The sequence below is a fragment of the Chiloscyllium plagiosum genome, chromosome 16 (assembly GCF_004010195.1).
Source record: "Chiloscyllium plagiosum isolate BGI_BamShark_2017 chromosome 16, ASM401019v2, whole genome shotgun sequence".
In the NCBI taxonomy this organism is placed as follows: Eukaryota; Metazoa; Chordata; class Chondrichthyes; order Orectolobiformes; family Hemiscylliidae; genus Chiloscyllium; species Chiloscyllium plagiosum.
The window spans coordinates 52,870,582-52,887,179 of NC_057725.1; the positions used below are offsets into that span (position 1 = coordinate 52,870,582).

The following is a 16,598-nucleotide window of genomic DNA, read 5'->3' on the forward strand; positions in this document are numbered from 1 at the left end:
GAAAAAGGGCAAAGCATCCATGATCGTGTCACAAATATTATTCTATACATAAATGATCTGAATCTTCCTCTTGATCACCAGTTGAATTGCTGTAACAACTCCATTCTTGTTCGACTTGTGCACTTACTTGTAGATAAAATACCTTTCAATAACTATCCATTCAAACAGTCACCCCAACACTTTTTGCAGTTATGCAAAGAGCTGGTGCAAATTTCCACTATTTTCTGCCTTCTTTTAGAAAGATGACACTGCTTTAGAGGAGCGACCATAGTTAGATCTGGACTTGGTGCAAACCAAGCTCTGTTAAGTTAAATAGAACTATAAGGTTTTTGTGACTATCTTGGTATTCAGCACACAAAAATCAATCACTACACTTAACAACTCTTAAAAACATTACAAGAGTTTTTACAAAAGAACGAATGCTGGAAGATACTGAGCACTGCTATAATCTTCCCCCTGTCCACATAAAGACACACCCCTCCCCAAGTGTACATAAGCTAACGATTAACCAGCTAAAACCATTGCCAAGCTGTCTCCTGTGTGCACAGCTTAAAATATCTCATTGTTTGGCTATTAATTTGCATGATTATCTGACAAATGTGACAGGACCAGCCGATGTCAGGTCAATCTCTCGAGATTTCTTTTGTTAATAATTTATTAGTCAGCGTGTCCTGGAGAACTGTGACCTAATTCATTCAGTTATTAGATTACAGGGTGCTTCTTCTGAATACACACTCGACCTCAAGCATCAACTTGAATTGTCTCTCCACATACGCTCCCAGATCTGCCAAACATTTCCAGCACTTCTAGTGTCGCAGACTGTTAACTTTGTTCCGGACTTCAACTACCACTCATGACAACTTGGAAGTTTTTGGACTCCAAAGAAGCCCCAGTTTTCAGGAACCATTAGCTTTTTGCATGTGAGATAGCCAATCAATGTAGGTCAACGAGGGGCCTCTGTTATCAGTCAAATACATCAATTAAGGAAGAAATATCACAAAATGAAAACATATCCATTGCATCCTCAGTTATGATCAGACACTGATAAGAGTCAGAAATTTCGTGACAGGCAACTCAAGATTGACGCTAACATGAACTTGGAACAGATTCATAACTGCAAATTTAAAAACATTCTGAGCTTTCTGCACCTCCTGTTTCCTGTATAGTACTAGTGATAATTACTATCATGTCGTAATCATAACTTCTCATCATCTGCAATCGCTAGGTTCAGCAGCACTTGCTCAGCCAAAACAGACCCTCAGTTTGGATTCTGCCCGGGCAACTCAGCTTCCGACCTCATTACTGTTTTGGTTGAAGCATGGATGAAAGAACTGAATTCCAGAGGTGAGGTGATAGTGACAGTCTTTGACATCAAGGTCACATTCGACCGAAGAATCACAGCTAATGTCAGTCCCAAGTTGCCTGTTATACTTGGCACAGAGGAAGATTGTCATGGTTGTTGGAGGTCAATCATCTCAGTTCCAGCACATCTCTGCAGGAGTTCCTCGAAGCAGTATCCTAGACCCAACCACCTTCAGCTATTTCTTCAATGACCTTCCCCCCATCATAAGGTCAGAAGTGGAGATGATCGCCAAGATTTCCACAGTGTCCAGCAGCATTTGTGGTCCTTCAGTCACTGAATTATCCAAACACATCAAGATCTGGACAATATCTAGGCTTGGGTCAACAAGTGGCAAGTACACACAAGTTGCATCACACAAGTGCCAGGCAATCACCATCTCCAATAACAAAGAAACAAAGAATCTAACAGTCGCCCCTTGACATTCAATGGTATTACCACCACTATGTGGAGGTGCCAGTGTTGCACTGGGGTGAACAAAGTTAAAAATCTCACAACATCAGGTTATAGTCCAACAAGTTTATTTGAAAGTACACGCTTTCAGAGTGTTGCTCCTTTGTCAGGTAGCTAGTGGGGCAGGATCCTAGGACACAGAATTTATTGTAAAAGATCAAACCGTCATACAACTGATACTGTGTATTGAACAAACCTAAATTGCTGTTAAGTCTTTAATCACTTAGAATGGGTTGCAGGTTTCAAATCATTAATATGTAAATCCCAGAACTTCTTTCAAGTCACACTCCCAAGATAACTTAAGGTTTTGCTATAAATTACATCTGTTATGTTCCTACCCCACTAAGCTCCAGAGGTTTGTACTTCAAAATAAAGCTGTTGGACTATAACCTGGTGTTGTGTGATTTTTAAACTATTACCACCATTGGATACCCCACCACCAATACCCTAGGAGTTATCATTGACCAGAAACTGAACTGGACTAGCTAGATATGTACAGTGGCTGCAAGAGCAGGCCAGAGCCTAGGAATCCTGCAGTGAATAGAACGCTTCTGGACTCTCCAAAGCCTGTACACCATTTATAAGGCACAAGCCCGGAAGGCTGTAGTTCCAACAACACAAGAGCCTGGCACAATTTCGGCCAAAACAGACCGCTTAATTGGCATCATGCCCACAACACTCATTCTTTCCACCACCTAAGATCAGTAGCTCAGGACTAACATTAGCTGTGATTCCTGGAACTGAATCACGTCTGTAAAATTAAAAACATATTCTAAGCTTTTTGTGCCTCCTCATTTCCTGTATAGTATTAGTGATAATTACTACTGTATCTTTATCACAACTTCTCAGCATCTGAAGTAGCTAGGTTGAGAGGAAATTCTGCATTCTGACTACACGTGGGACTGGAAATGGCTGGAGAAGAGTGATGTATGAGAGTTTGCCCCGGATTCCCACTGATTCCAGTTTTGCTAGGGCTCCTTGGTGTGTGTACTATCTAAAAGATGCACTGCATAAATTCACCAAAGCCCCTTAGAGAGCACCTTCCAAACCCATGACCACTACCACCTAGAAGGACAAGGGCAGTTGATATATGGAAACACCACCACCTGTAAGATCACTTCTTAAAGAGCTCATTATCCTGAGTAATATATCCCAAGTTGTGCAGTGTCACTGGTTCAAACTCCTGGAATTTCTCTCCAAACAACTTTGTGGGTGTACCTATAGCAACTGGACCACAGCAGTTCAAGAATGGAGCTCAGCACCATCATAAGGGCAACTAGGGATGGGCAGTAAATCCTGGCCCACATTCCATAACTGAGTAAACGAAAAACAACAGCTCAGGGTGAATGAAGTCAGACAGGAACAATAGTGCGATTATGATGAAGAAACACCTCACCGAATCTCACATTTGCACAAATACTGATAGGCATGCTGTTAGAAAGTCTTAGTATGTTCACAGGACTGTCAGAAAACCTGCTGTCACTGTAAAGGAGCATGGAGGAATCTAGAAACAATTGGTAGATGGCTTTGTACAGAGCTTGGAGCCTGTACTTCCCAGTGTGCAAGGATTCATGAAGAATCTTTGCACTCTGAACGATTACCAGCTGGTCAAAGCCTCAGCTTCCACTGCAGCACAAACAGAAGCCATTCATTATTGCAGAGATCGAGCTCCTGAAACATTTCTCTTTTACCAAATGGAGATGGGTTACCTGCTGAGGTTGATGTCAGAGAAAGGTTCCCATGCGATCCTGGGTAAGACCTTTGTGACCGAGTGACTATTCCCTACTTGCTTCTGATAAAATGAGCTATTGTTGTTACAATGACAAGCTTTATACGTACATTTGTGCCCTTACTTTTATGGTGAATGAAGACATGTTTCCGAAGCTGAAGTCTACCTGACAATGTATCTGGATTACTGGACTGTTAAAGATAAAAGAAATACCTAGATTGTTTTACTGGGAAGATACAATTTTTCAGACTTACAGACAATGACAAACGCTGCTGCAATGCTGGTGGATAGATTCTGGATCTCCAAGTTACAGAGTACCATTAAAAATGTCATGGTGCAACAGGGTACATTTTGAATTGCCCATCTGATTTCAGGATTGGATAGAATTTGGCTGTAAAGATGACCTAATCAGCATTTCGACCTGGATACTAGGTCCAGCTGTTTCATGTTGCCATGGTGAAGGGTGCAGATGGAGCCATCATAAAGCTCGCATTATAAGCATTATTAAAATATCTTTGACTTTCACGACAAGTGAGTTAGTCTGTCAGGGTCCCATAAAAGAAAGGATAGCAAGAGGCTAATAGTTCAATGGAACACAAATGGTGAAAGATGGCACTCACATTAGAAAGACCAAATTCATGAGAAGTTAAAATAAAGCTGGAAAATGGAAGCAAAGTTATTTGCTCAGTAATCGGTTTGTCACAAATCTAACGCAAGTGTGAACTAATTCAGAATCCCAGAACCTCTGCTCATTCTTCCTTCCAAGAGACATGTAAAATTAAATTTCATAAACCAGAGGATTTAAGCTGACCAGGATTCTTTAAATCAGAGCAATAGGCTGTCATTATAGGTGATATCACTCTGGTGCACTTCCATCAACTTTAAACAGCAGTAGAAAAATCACAATCTTCTGCAAACCCAGACAGAACTAGTAAAACGAATCAGCAACGAGTCTGAAAATAGTTGTTGATCCCTGCAAATTATACTGGTTGGGGAACTGTGAGTATTTAAGATATCAGCTGCACTGAAATCAAAAATGATAGCATTGGCATCAAATCAAAGCTACATATGGAATAATATTACTATCTACTGCTCTGCTTTGTTCCAACGGACATACTCTACAACAATTTTGGAGAAGATTTGTGGCTGAGGTTGTGGATCAGGTTGGAAGTTTGCTCGCTGAGCTGGTAGATTTGTTCTCGGATGCTTTGTCACCATGCTAGGTAACATCATCCGTGAGCCTCCGATGAAGTGCTGGTGTTCTGTCCCACTTGTTATTTATGGATCTTGATCTGTTGTGGTGGGTGATATCACTTCTGGTTCCGCTTCTGAGAAGTTGGTAAATGGAGTCAAACTCAATATGTTTGTTAATGGAGTTCCGGTTTGAAAGTCAGGCCGCCAGGAATTCCCGTGCATATCTTGGTTTAGCCTGTGCTTAAAAATGTGTTGCTGGAAAAGCGCAGCAGGTCAGGCAGCATCAAAGGAGCAGGAGAATCGACATTTCTGGCATAAGCCCTTCTTCAGGAATTTTTCCTGAAGAAGGGCTTATGCCCGAAACTTCGATTCTCCTGCTCCTTTGATGCTGCCTGACCTGCTGCGCTTTTCCAGCAACACATTTTTAAGCCCAGATCTCCAGCATCTGCAGTCCTCACTTTCTCCTAGTTGGTTTAGCCTGTCCCAGGATGGATGTATTGTCCCAGTCAAACTGGTGTCCCTCTTTGTCTGTGTTTATGGATAAATGTCTTTTGGTGGCTACTTGGTGCTCATGTATCCTGGTGGCTAGTTTCCTGCCCGTTTGTCCAATGTAGTGTTTATTGCAGTCCTTACAGGGTATTTTGTACATGACGTTCATTCTGCTGGTTGTTGGTACAGGGTCCTTTAAATTCATAATGAGTTGTTTCAGTGTGGTGGTAGGTTTATGGGCTACCATGATGCCCAGGGGCCGGAGTAGTCTGGTTGTCATCTCCAAGATACCTTTGACGTATGGCAGGGTGGCTAGTGTCTTAACAGGAAAACACAACATGTACAGAAACTCTAGCCACCCTGCCATACATCAAAGACATCCTGGCATTCAAGCTGGAAATCCATTAACAAACATATTGATTTGGACCCCATTTACTAAACGCTCAGAAACAGAACCAGAAGTGATATCATGCACCACAACAGACCAAGATACACAAACAGCAAGCAGGACACAAACGCTTCATCGGAGACTCACTGATGATGTTACCTAGCACGGTGATGAAATATCTGAAAACAAATCTACTAGCTCAGTGAGCAAAGTTACAACCTGATTCACTACAACCTCATCAGAACAGCAAGTGATGAGGGCTGTGCCGCAAATGTGTATGCAAAGCATAAATGTTATTTTGATTCCAAATCTGTACAACTATGAAATGGAAACTTTAGTCGCAAGGGAGCTGAAAGTTGCAGTTTTGTTCTTAGAATGGGAACAGTGATTGCAAGTCAGATTTTGTTCATCCATATTTGCCCAGAAAAGGTGATGATGAGTTGGTAGAATCCTAATGGCGATAACAGTATTATTAGGTGGAAAGTTCTTGCGGCAACCAAGTGATTTACAAGGGCACTTCAAAAACTTTTAAGAAAGTCAACCATCTCGTGCTGACCAGTTGTCAGGTTTTGATCACTAAAAGGAACCGGAGAACAACTTAACAAAATGGTGTACCAAGATCCATTAACACACAGATGAACAAACCCAATCTGTATGCCCTTACACGATCAATTTCCAGGGCAACAAACCAATAAGACTCCAAATTAAATGTATACAAGAAAAATGTCAAGGATGAAGACAGATCAGTGAAATGTCTAAAATATTCTAAGGTGCTTCAGAGAAGCAATTACCAAATAACATTTCGCACTGCCAAATAGGTCTTTCAGCAAGTGGCCAGAAGCTCAGTCAAACAAAAATCCTTAAGAAGGCAGAGAGATTTGGAAGAGGATCCCAGAGCTTATGCCCAAGTCTGCTGAAAGCATGGGCACCCATGAAGGAGCATAGTAATTCACTGATACAGAATTGTGGGGAATTGGAGGACCGCAGATATTCTATACAAAAAAAAAAGAAGCTGCCAGAGACCATTGAGCCTGCTCTGCTATTCTATATGATCATGGCTGATCCTGGGTTTCAACTCTAGTTCACCATCCACTTCCAATATCCCTCGATGCCTTGACACGCTGAAAAGCTGTGTATTCCAGGATTTAATGGATGCAATAAATGAAGAATCCATAGAGTCCTAGATTAAAGAATTCTAAGATTTCTTTTGAGTGAAGTAACTCCTCCTTATTGCAGTCCTAAATGGTCAACACCTTTCTTTAAGGTCACACACTCATGTTTTAGATTCCCCAAACAAAAATCTACCCGAGCAAGCATCTTCAGTATCTTGTATGTTATTCTTCAAAATGCCAGAGAATATTGACCCAATTTACCCAGCTTCTCATCATAGGACAACACCCTCATCCCAGAGAACAATTCAGTGAATTGTCACTGAACAATCTCCAATGCAATTATTTCCTTTCCTAAATCTTGGAGGGCTATTGGGGTAGAGGCGATGGCAGAGGCAGGGAGGGACAAAAAAATGGAGGAATTTGGAAGTATGAATGAGAATTTTAACATTGACCTTGCCACACTAGTAGTAAATGTTATTAGCAATGGGTGATTGTCAAACACAGCTTGGCACAAGGGGATATAGGCTGAGTATGCCAAGGATGCTGGTTGATAGTTGGTCAGAAGAACATTCAATTAACAGATGTCAAAAGAGAAGTAGAGAGCACCATCAGCAGATGAGCTGTGGCACAGAGAATGATAGATGACGTCAAACAGTGAAATGAGCCAGTCTCAATGATATGGAGATGCGCGTTCATGTGTTCTACATCAGGCTGCAAGTTCAGGATCAAATAAAGTGTCATGGTTCTGAACAGTCTACTTCAGGCTCAGCCAGTGAGATGATGGATAGTAAAGCAGGGGGCAAAGTCAATGGCTAGTGTTATTACTTACTTACACAGTATTTAATTGGAGTAAATCCTTGTTGACCTTGATGTCAGACAAACTGCATGACAAATCAGAGTCAGTGAGGGATCATGAGAGCTGCTGCTAATGCAATGCTAACTATCAACAAAGTACATGTTGAATCTAAGGTTTGGCTTTCAGATGATAAATGCTCCCAACAGCTTGACTGTACTTCTCTTATCTGTTAGGTAATCACCTTTACCAAGTCTGATATGAGAGTATATACAAATATTTTCACTCTCCACTTTTAAATTCAGAGCCACAGTGAATTCACATGGATTCACACAGATTTTAAGGAATTGGTTACAGCAGTAATGTCGATAGGCCTTCAAAGTCCAATCAAAATTATGTATATGTAAACAACTCAAGTTAGTGGTTGGGAGGGGTTCCTGTTCTTCCTGATTCAAAAAGGACAGATTTTTCACATTTTTGGCCTCCACATCCCAACTCCTATTCCTTCAGGATTGGTCTGGCAGGGAACAAAGGTACAATAGCTTCCCTATACAGACCTTTGTCTAAAATAGTTGTTAGACCCGATTGCAGCATCAGATCCAATCTGCATATTTGAAGGGAATTACCATAAAACCTCGGCAGGCTGAATAAACTCAATGTGACAACACATGACCCTGCCTTAATTTAGTATTCACACTAGCTATCATCAACGCTGTTTATTTCCATCTCACTCATATAGTTGCTGAAACCTTGCCTTATTTTCTGGTAGAGTCAACCACGTTCTTGAGCTCCAATCTCAATATATGTCAAGTCACCCCTATAAAATCTACACTAACTCCTAACCACTTCCATTGCCTTCCAGTAATTTGGTGCATCAACTACAAAATTCCTCATGTTTTAAAATTATTCCACAGAATTCTTCTGAAGTCTCCTTCAGCCCCATTTCTCTGTGCATACCCTATGTATGCTGAAATGCTGTTCCTAAAGACAGTGGCAATGGCTTTCTTGAACCCAAGCAAAATGCACCACAGCAGTCTTCCCCTCCATCACTGGTCACATAGCAAGTGTCACCTTGACTATCTTCTCATGTCCATCACTTCAATAGCACTCCCTTACGCTCATTGCTTACTGCTGGCCATGAAGAAGAATGCTGTATTCCGTAAAAGCTCTGATACAAATGCAAGTTACAATGTTGTCAGCAGAAATTGGGCAAGAAACTAAAATTGATTTAGCCACCTTGTGAACTTGATGGTAAAAATGTAAATTTGGGATTTGACACATAGCCTTTCAGACTTTGACGAAATGTGACATAGCAAGAATATGCCTCTTTTGGGTAACTGAACTTCTTATGAAAGGAAATAAATTTAGTAATCTCAAAATTATTTATACAACAAAAAAAGGGTGGGTTGGGAAGAATGCCACCCTACTGAATGTCTTTAGAAGCACTTAGTCATAATGGTGATATGCACCATTTCCCATGAACCTGATACGGTGCCTGCTTATGTTAACTGTCTTTTAGCTATAATTATGTTGTCTCCGTAGAGAGAGTCTGGCCATTAAAATTTCAGAAAACTTTCTGATTCATTTCTGTAAAAGTAACCAAACAGAAATCAAAATGCAACATGTGCCTCCTCTCCAGGAATTCTTTGAAAATTATGTTAATTAAAACCTAATGTCTGAAAATAATTTCCATATAAAACATTTCTCTCAATCCACAAGATATGTCTGTCATCTAACACATCATGTCAGAGAGCTGAGAATGAAGACAGGCTTATAAATAAGACATTGCACCAAAAATCACTACTGGGTTATTTGTCTCTTGTTTCACTGATATAGAAACTAAGAGGAGTATAATCGTGGGCAGCAAAGCATCAGGATTCACAATGGCTGACCTCCAATTTGGGATAAACATCCAGGGAATTAATCAAAGCTATGGGTCAAAATAGAATCATGGGTAACCCCAAAGCATTGTTTCCTGACATCCTAGAATCACATTGCAAAAAACAAGTCAGTTGAAAGACTCTAGCATAGAGAAAGCGTCACTTTACAATATTACCCATTTTAAAAGTACAGTATTCTAAAGGAAATGATCTCTGGTAGTTGTCACTGTTCTCCTCTAGCCTCCCCATTTACTAACTTTCAATATGCTAATAACATGTAAATAAAACAGTGCATGCCCTAACACAGATTGAATTCTCACGGGACCTACTCCGTAAAAGGGATGTTTAGAAGCGAATATTGCTTGTAACATTGATTCTGAGGATTCGAATACAGTACATTTACGTTAAATCAGGATTGTGCAACACTTTAGCAGTCGAGTTAATTGGTAAACAAGTTAGCGACCTGGAGAAGTGTTGGCGATAGGGAGAAAAAGGTTTGTCCCATCACATTGGGCACACTGTCAGCATTCTGGGTGTCTGCAGTCACAGCCCCTTCTGCCTGGTGAAGGGGATACAGGGTGCTCTCGGCAGGTGCACAGGGATACCTCCATACCCTTATCCACAGTGACACCCCGCCCTCAGCTTCCTTCCCCCGACCCTAAACACACACACACACACAGAACGGTCTCTGGAAACTTCCAGCCACCCACTATCCTCACCTGAAACAGGAAGGTACTGCCCAGTAGCAACAGCACTGCATTCCGCCGAGTTGGCTCCATCCCGGATCCAGGAAACTACAGCAGTTTCCAGTGAAACTTTTCTTGCCCCCCTCTTCCAGCAGTCGAGACTCTGCGCCGAACTGTTCACCAACTCCCCTTTTACAAAAGAACACACTTCACCTTGCTGGCGTCAAACGCGCAGTCGAAACCCATAATGTTGACGGGGGGTGCAGTTAAAACACTGACCTGGACTGCCAGAAGGAAGAAAGTTGAATTAAAGAGAGGGTGGAGCCCGAACTCTAACGTCAGAGAAAACACTCCGAGCACTGACCTGCAAAGTTCAGGCAGTTCAATGGACACGGCCGGGCTAACCCAGTGAACAGGGCACTTTCATTTACCTGCAACTTCAATCGTTAGCCAGTGTCAATTCCCCCGCCCCAGATATTTCCATTGTATATCAGATATACGGATCCAGTCGAGAAAGGGCATTCAGAGCCAACAAAAATCTATCTCTTGCATTTGCCATTACCCAAAGCATTAACCAGCAAAACTTGACCCTGAACCACATCATACTAGGAAGGGTGACCACAAGCATGGTGGGAAAGGTAGGCTGTGGGAAATCCAAATTATAAATAAAAGTCACTAATATCCCCAATCAGAAACTCAAAAGAAAGCCTCAAAGTGATGGGGTGAGATGAGATATGGTAGAAAACTGCTGTGAAATATGAACACTTGTAGATAATAATCCGTTTCCCAGACGGGAAACTAGTTAGCAGCTGGAACCCTCTGAAAAAGTCTCCAACTCTGAGTGAGAATTGGACATTTTGGAGAGTTTCAACTCTCTTACCTGGACAGTTACTAAGGAGACATTTAAGGATGAAAACTTGCTCTACCTCCTGAATAACTATGAAACTGACTCCGCCATCTGAATCTTCTTTGGATCAGCCACCCATTCACTCACTCACACCGCCTTTTCCCTGGATACCTGACCTCACATCTGCTTCCCCCATTCCCTGAACCACCTCCTTGATCACCCACCTCTCAGCCTATATCCTCACCCATTAGTCTGCTAGTGCAGTGGTAATACCCCCACTTCTGAAACAAGAGACCCTGGTTCAAGTCCCACCTTGCTTTGGAGGTGTGTAATAACATCTCCGAGCAGGTAGACTGGAAAAGATCTACACACTTCTGTCAGTAGCTTGTCATAGAAACATTTGACTTTTATATTTTGTGACTGGAGTACAGTAACATTAGATTAGATTAGATTACAGTGTAGAAACAGGCCCTTCGGCCCAACAAGTCCACACCGACCCGCCGAAGCGAAACCCACCCATACCCCTACATTTACCCCTTACCTAACACTACGGGCAATTTAGTATGGCCAATTCACCTGACCCTGCACATCTTTGTGATGTGGGAGGAAACCGGAGCACCCGGAGGAAACCCACGCAGACAAACTCCACAAACGTGCAAACTCCACACAGTCAGTCGCCTGAGGCGGGAATTGAACCCGGGTCTCTGGCGCTGTGAGGCAGCAGTGCTAACCACTGTGCCACCGTGCCGCCCACAACATGTAACATGTACCATGCAAAGCACAAAGATGCAATTTGAGGCCTCTTGCATGGTTTACTGTGCACTGACTGTTGGGATGGATCCTGCATCAGAAGGTGGGCCTGAAAAATCATGGTAAATAGGCAGCCTTTTGTCTGATCTGGGTCGTGAATAGGCGATTCTGCTCCAGATCGGAAGATGTAATTCAAGAATGAGTGGTTTACAGGAGAAAGTTTATTGCTTAAGCTTGAGGCAGCTGCAACAGAGCTCGGAAGGGTGACCATAGCCCTGGTGGAAAAGGTAGGCTGTGGGAAATCTAAATTATAAATAAAAATCACTAAGTGGGGTGATGGAAAGCAGGGACCAGAATTGGATGGATGTAGAGACGTCAGAGAATTGTAAGGCTGTTATAGCGTAAGGGAGAGAGGGGTGGCCAAGGAAGGATTTGAGGCCTAAGATGGAAATTTTAACTTTGAGGCACTGTCAGGTATAAAACCAATGTGAGTAAGCATAGGAATGGTGGTCTTGTGGGTTATGATACAAGTTACAGAGTTCTGAATGATTTGAAATTTACTGAGTCTGGAAGATAGGATACTGCGCAGAAGAGCATTGAAGTTGTTGCGTCAGGAGATAACATAAAGTTTTTGCAGTAGAGCAAAAGAAGGAGATTGACCATGTAATAGAAGTGAATGTAGGCAGTCTAGATTCTGGATGATCTGAAGCGCAGAGTAGGGTCAAAGAACATGCCAATTGAGTGCTTCTGTTTCAGCCTTAGAAATTAGCCACAGAAAGGAGTGAGTCAACAGCAGGAAATGGAGTTTGTGGTGTGGAATGAAAATGAAGGCTGTGGTCTAAACATTATTGAACTGAAGCAAATTGTGCTCACCCTACACCGGGTTTTGGGTAGACATCATGACAAATTAGATTCAACTACTGGTGCCACAAGAGGTGCTGGTGAGTTAGAGCAAAGTTTCATTAGCATTTGTGTGAAATGTGACATTGTATCTTTGTTGCCAAAGGGAAATATATAAATGACAAATAAGAGGGGCCAAGGATAGATACTGAGCATCTCCAGAAGTAATAATGCTGAAGCAGGAAGGAAAGAACTCGACTGATAAGATTGGAACCTTCTGAGAGAGTCTGGACAACAGAGAAGAAGTGTTGAAGACAGATAAAGTGGTCAACTGTGTCAGAGACAAGCAGGTCAATAAGAATGAAGAAATATCGTGCACCATTGTCATGGTCACTTAGGATGTCATTTGTGATCTGGTAAGGGCCACTTTCGTACTGTGGCTGGGGCAGACCTGTTTAGTTTGAGAAAGCTGGGCATGAACTTTGAATGTGGCAGCACATATAAAGATGTTGAAGGGGAAAGCAAGTTTGTAGATGTGATAGTAATTATTAAACATTTGTAAATATAGGCCTTGTTATCATCTTAGCCAACATTCCCTCCTCACTCAATACTATCAAATGAGATACTCACTGGCTATTCTTTTCATTTCTGTTTGTGTAGCTTTATTTTCCTATTTATGTGGGGACTAGAGAATCTGGGATTGTTTAAGAGATAAGAAGATTAAGCAGAGATTTAATACAGGCATTCAAAATGATGCAGAGTCTTGATTTTAGAGTCAATAGGGAAGAATTGTAACGAGAAGCAAGAAAGGTGTGTTGTGAGTGCTGCCATGCATATCTTCTAAACTTCTTCAAGGGTGTATGTGGTCTACTGTGTGTAAGGGCAACCAGCATGTTGTAGAATAAGCAAAGATGTAATTTATTGCATCTATTCAACTATTAACGGCTTGTAAGAATAAGAATGGCAATCTATGTTTGTTCAATATATTATTTCAGTTGCATGACACTGTAATCTTTTGTTATAAATTCTGTCTTATGATTCTGCTCCACAGCTACCTGATGAAGGAGCAGTGCTGCAAAAGTTACTGTTTCCAAATAAACCTGTTGGACCTTAACCTGGTGTTGTGTGATTTTTAACTTTATATGAATAGGCTGTGCATCACTACAAAGATGATGGGGAGTCTGTTATTAGATCTGTCTTCCACAAGATCCTACTTTACTGTCTCACCAAGCCCTCATCACATCATCACGGTGGGTGGTGACTCTTTCAAACCCAAATGCAATGGGGCAAGAAACCAGAAGATATAAATTTAAGATAATTGGCCAAAATCTCAGGGGAGCAAATTAGAAAAATATTTTTTAATTAAGTCAGTTGTCCTGAAATGCACTGTTGTGAAGCAGATACAAACATAACTTTCAAAAGGAGTTGTATAGATATTAGTAATAAGTAATTTCAGGGCTTTGGGAAAAGGACGGGGACAATGGGGCCAGTTGCATAGCAATAGTTATCCGATAACTTTTTCAGGTGCAGTAGGCGATAAAGAAGGCAAATGGTATGTTGTCTTTCATAGCAAGAAGTTTTGAGTACAGGATTAGGAATGTGTTGTTGCTGTTATACAGGGCCTTGTTGAGGCCACACCTAGAATATTGTGTGCAGTTTTGGTCTCCTTTTCTGAGGAGGGATGCTCTTGCTCTCGAGGGAGTGTATCGAAGGTTTACCAGGCTGATTCTGGGATGGCGGGACTGACATATGAGGAGAGATTGACTAGGTTAGCATTGTTTTCACTGGAGTTCAGACAATTGAGGGAGGATCTCATAGAGATTTATAAAATTCTAACAGGACTAGACAGGGGAGATGCAGGGAGAACGTTCCTGATGGTGGATGTGTCCAAGGGTCACAGTCTGAGGATTCGCTGTGGACCATATAGGACAGAGATGAGGAGACATTTCTTCACCCAAAGAGTAGTGAGCCTGTGGAATTCATTACCACAAGAAGTAATTGATATCAAAACATTGATTGTATTCAAGAGATAGCTAGATATAGCACTTGGGGCAAATGTGATCAAAGGTTATGAAAAGAAAGCAGGACTAGGCTATTGAGTTGGATGATCAGCTATCATTGTGATGAATGGCAGAGCAGGCTCAAAGGGTCAAGTGGCCTCCTCCTGCTCCTGTCTTCTATATTTCTGAGTCAGCAAAGGCAGAATAGTCAAAATGTTTGATGCCCTATTATTCTAATTATAAAATGACTACTAATTTACCTACATAATGCTTATTACAGTCAATAGTAGTTCATTGAATCTGAAGCATTTTGAGATCAAATGTAAATGTGAAATGAGCTGTATTAAGGCCTTTTCTTATAAAAGGGAAGGCAAGGTGTTGGACTGAAAGTGTAGTCAAGCACATCCTTGTTACAACATAAGTTTTATTTATGTCAATCAATATTGTGTATTGCGCAGGCAAACCTAATGCATATAAAGTGCAAATTGCATCAGTGATAGGTTTAGAAGTTACTCATTACATCCAGCAGTGCATTCTATATTCACAAGAACAAGTCAGATCTCAATTGCATCTATCCATATAAAAAATGCCACCAAAGCCTAAAGGTGGAGAGGGCATTACCTGAATGGAGCATGTGCTGATTTAGCAATTTAAAATAACGTTTTAAAATGGCTTCTATGTTACTTTAAAAGGAACAAACTATTGCTTTAGTTTTTGTTTGTGCTGAGATCCACTTGTGAAAATGGTTAGTTGGTAGCACTAAGATGATGAAAATAAATAGTATAAAACACTTAACAACAGATCCATAGTGTAATACAGCATGGAAACAGCTTCTTCAGTCCAACTAGTCCATGCCAACCAGGTATCCTAAACTGTTCTGGTCCCATTTGTCTACGTTTGGCCAATATCCCTCAAAGCCTTTCTGCAGCTGCCCAAATGTCTTTATAATGTTATAATTGTACCCATCTCCACCACCTCCTCTGGCAGCTTGTCCCATACACACACCATGCTCGGTTTGAAAACATTGCCCTTAGGTCCCTTTTAAACCTTTCCCTTCTCATCTAAAACTTATGCCCTCTAGTTTTGGACTCACTTACCTGGGGGAAAGTCCTTGGTTATTCACCTTACATATGCCCTGGGTATCAGCCTTCAACTCAGTAGTCACAATATGATTTGAAGAAAGCCCCTTTCTAGCTAGCTAAATGATCGTATCCAGGTGAAGACTCAAGTTTCGATGCAATATTATATCTGCATCTACTGTGAGATGTGTTGATGCAGTGGCATGCCATTGGAGTTTGCAAAAACTTCAGAAAGTATGAAGTGTGACCGTGTTGTTTAACTATGGAGTCAATGCTGATGTATTCTATTCTGTTACATGGAAACTTTTATAAAGCCTTTCATTCAAATATGGTAGATTTTAAGACAAAGAATAGCTTTTGAGGGATAATTGTATAAAATAACCATCTCCATCATTTTACCACACTTAAGCAGTTTTATCATCTCACCAACCCCACTCCTAACATCTCCTTCCCATTCATAAGACCATAGGACTTAGGAGCAGCCGCAACCATACAATGGGATCATGACTGTTCTGTTCACATTTCAGCTCAATTTCTGATTCCCATTACCTCATAACCTTTAACTCCATTGTCCATTGTCCATCAAAAATGTATACCATCCTAAAAATCCTTCTATTCCAACCCATGCCATTGCCAATCCCACCCCACCCGATTACTCAAGGAAACAGTTACTCCAGCCAGGGAGTATTTGCTTTTAGGCTGCTTTTGCCTTCTGCTACTCTACAAACTACCCCAAGCCATGTCCTCCAATAACTATTGTTGGCTCCGTGTATCTCACACACTACTGTTACCCTATGGGTCCCCTCTGTGGACACCATGTGCTGCTTCTCAAACTGACCAAAACAATATAGACCCCTCCATGACTACCCACCCCCAATTCTCTACTCCTGATTCATCATTTATTCACTTCTCACATACCTACTAATCTCATTTAAACTATTAGGACCTTTAATAATTTATGAGATCACAGCAGCTGGAGTTGTGTTCTCTCCATTCAT

General features: G+C 41.4%; 1 protein-coding gene across 1 annotated transcript in view; it reads right to left on the reverse strand.

The window, feature by feature from the left end:
- LOC122558101 (receptor-type tyrosine-protein phosphatase eta) overlaps positions 1-10,751 on the reverse strand; it is an 86,405-nt gene extending 75,654 nt beyond the window's left edge. The window contains exon 1 of the mRNA XM_043706420.1: positions 10,118-10,751. Coding sequence (XP_043562355.1) covers positions 10,118-10,177 — 60 coding nt within the window. The 5' untranslated portion in view covers positions 10,178-10,751. The remainder of the gene's footprint in view (positions 1-10,117) is intronic.
- Positions 10,752-16,598: the final 5,847 nt, after the last annotated feature.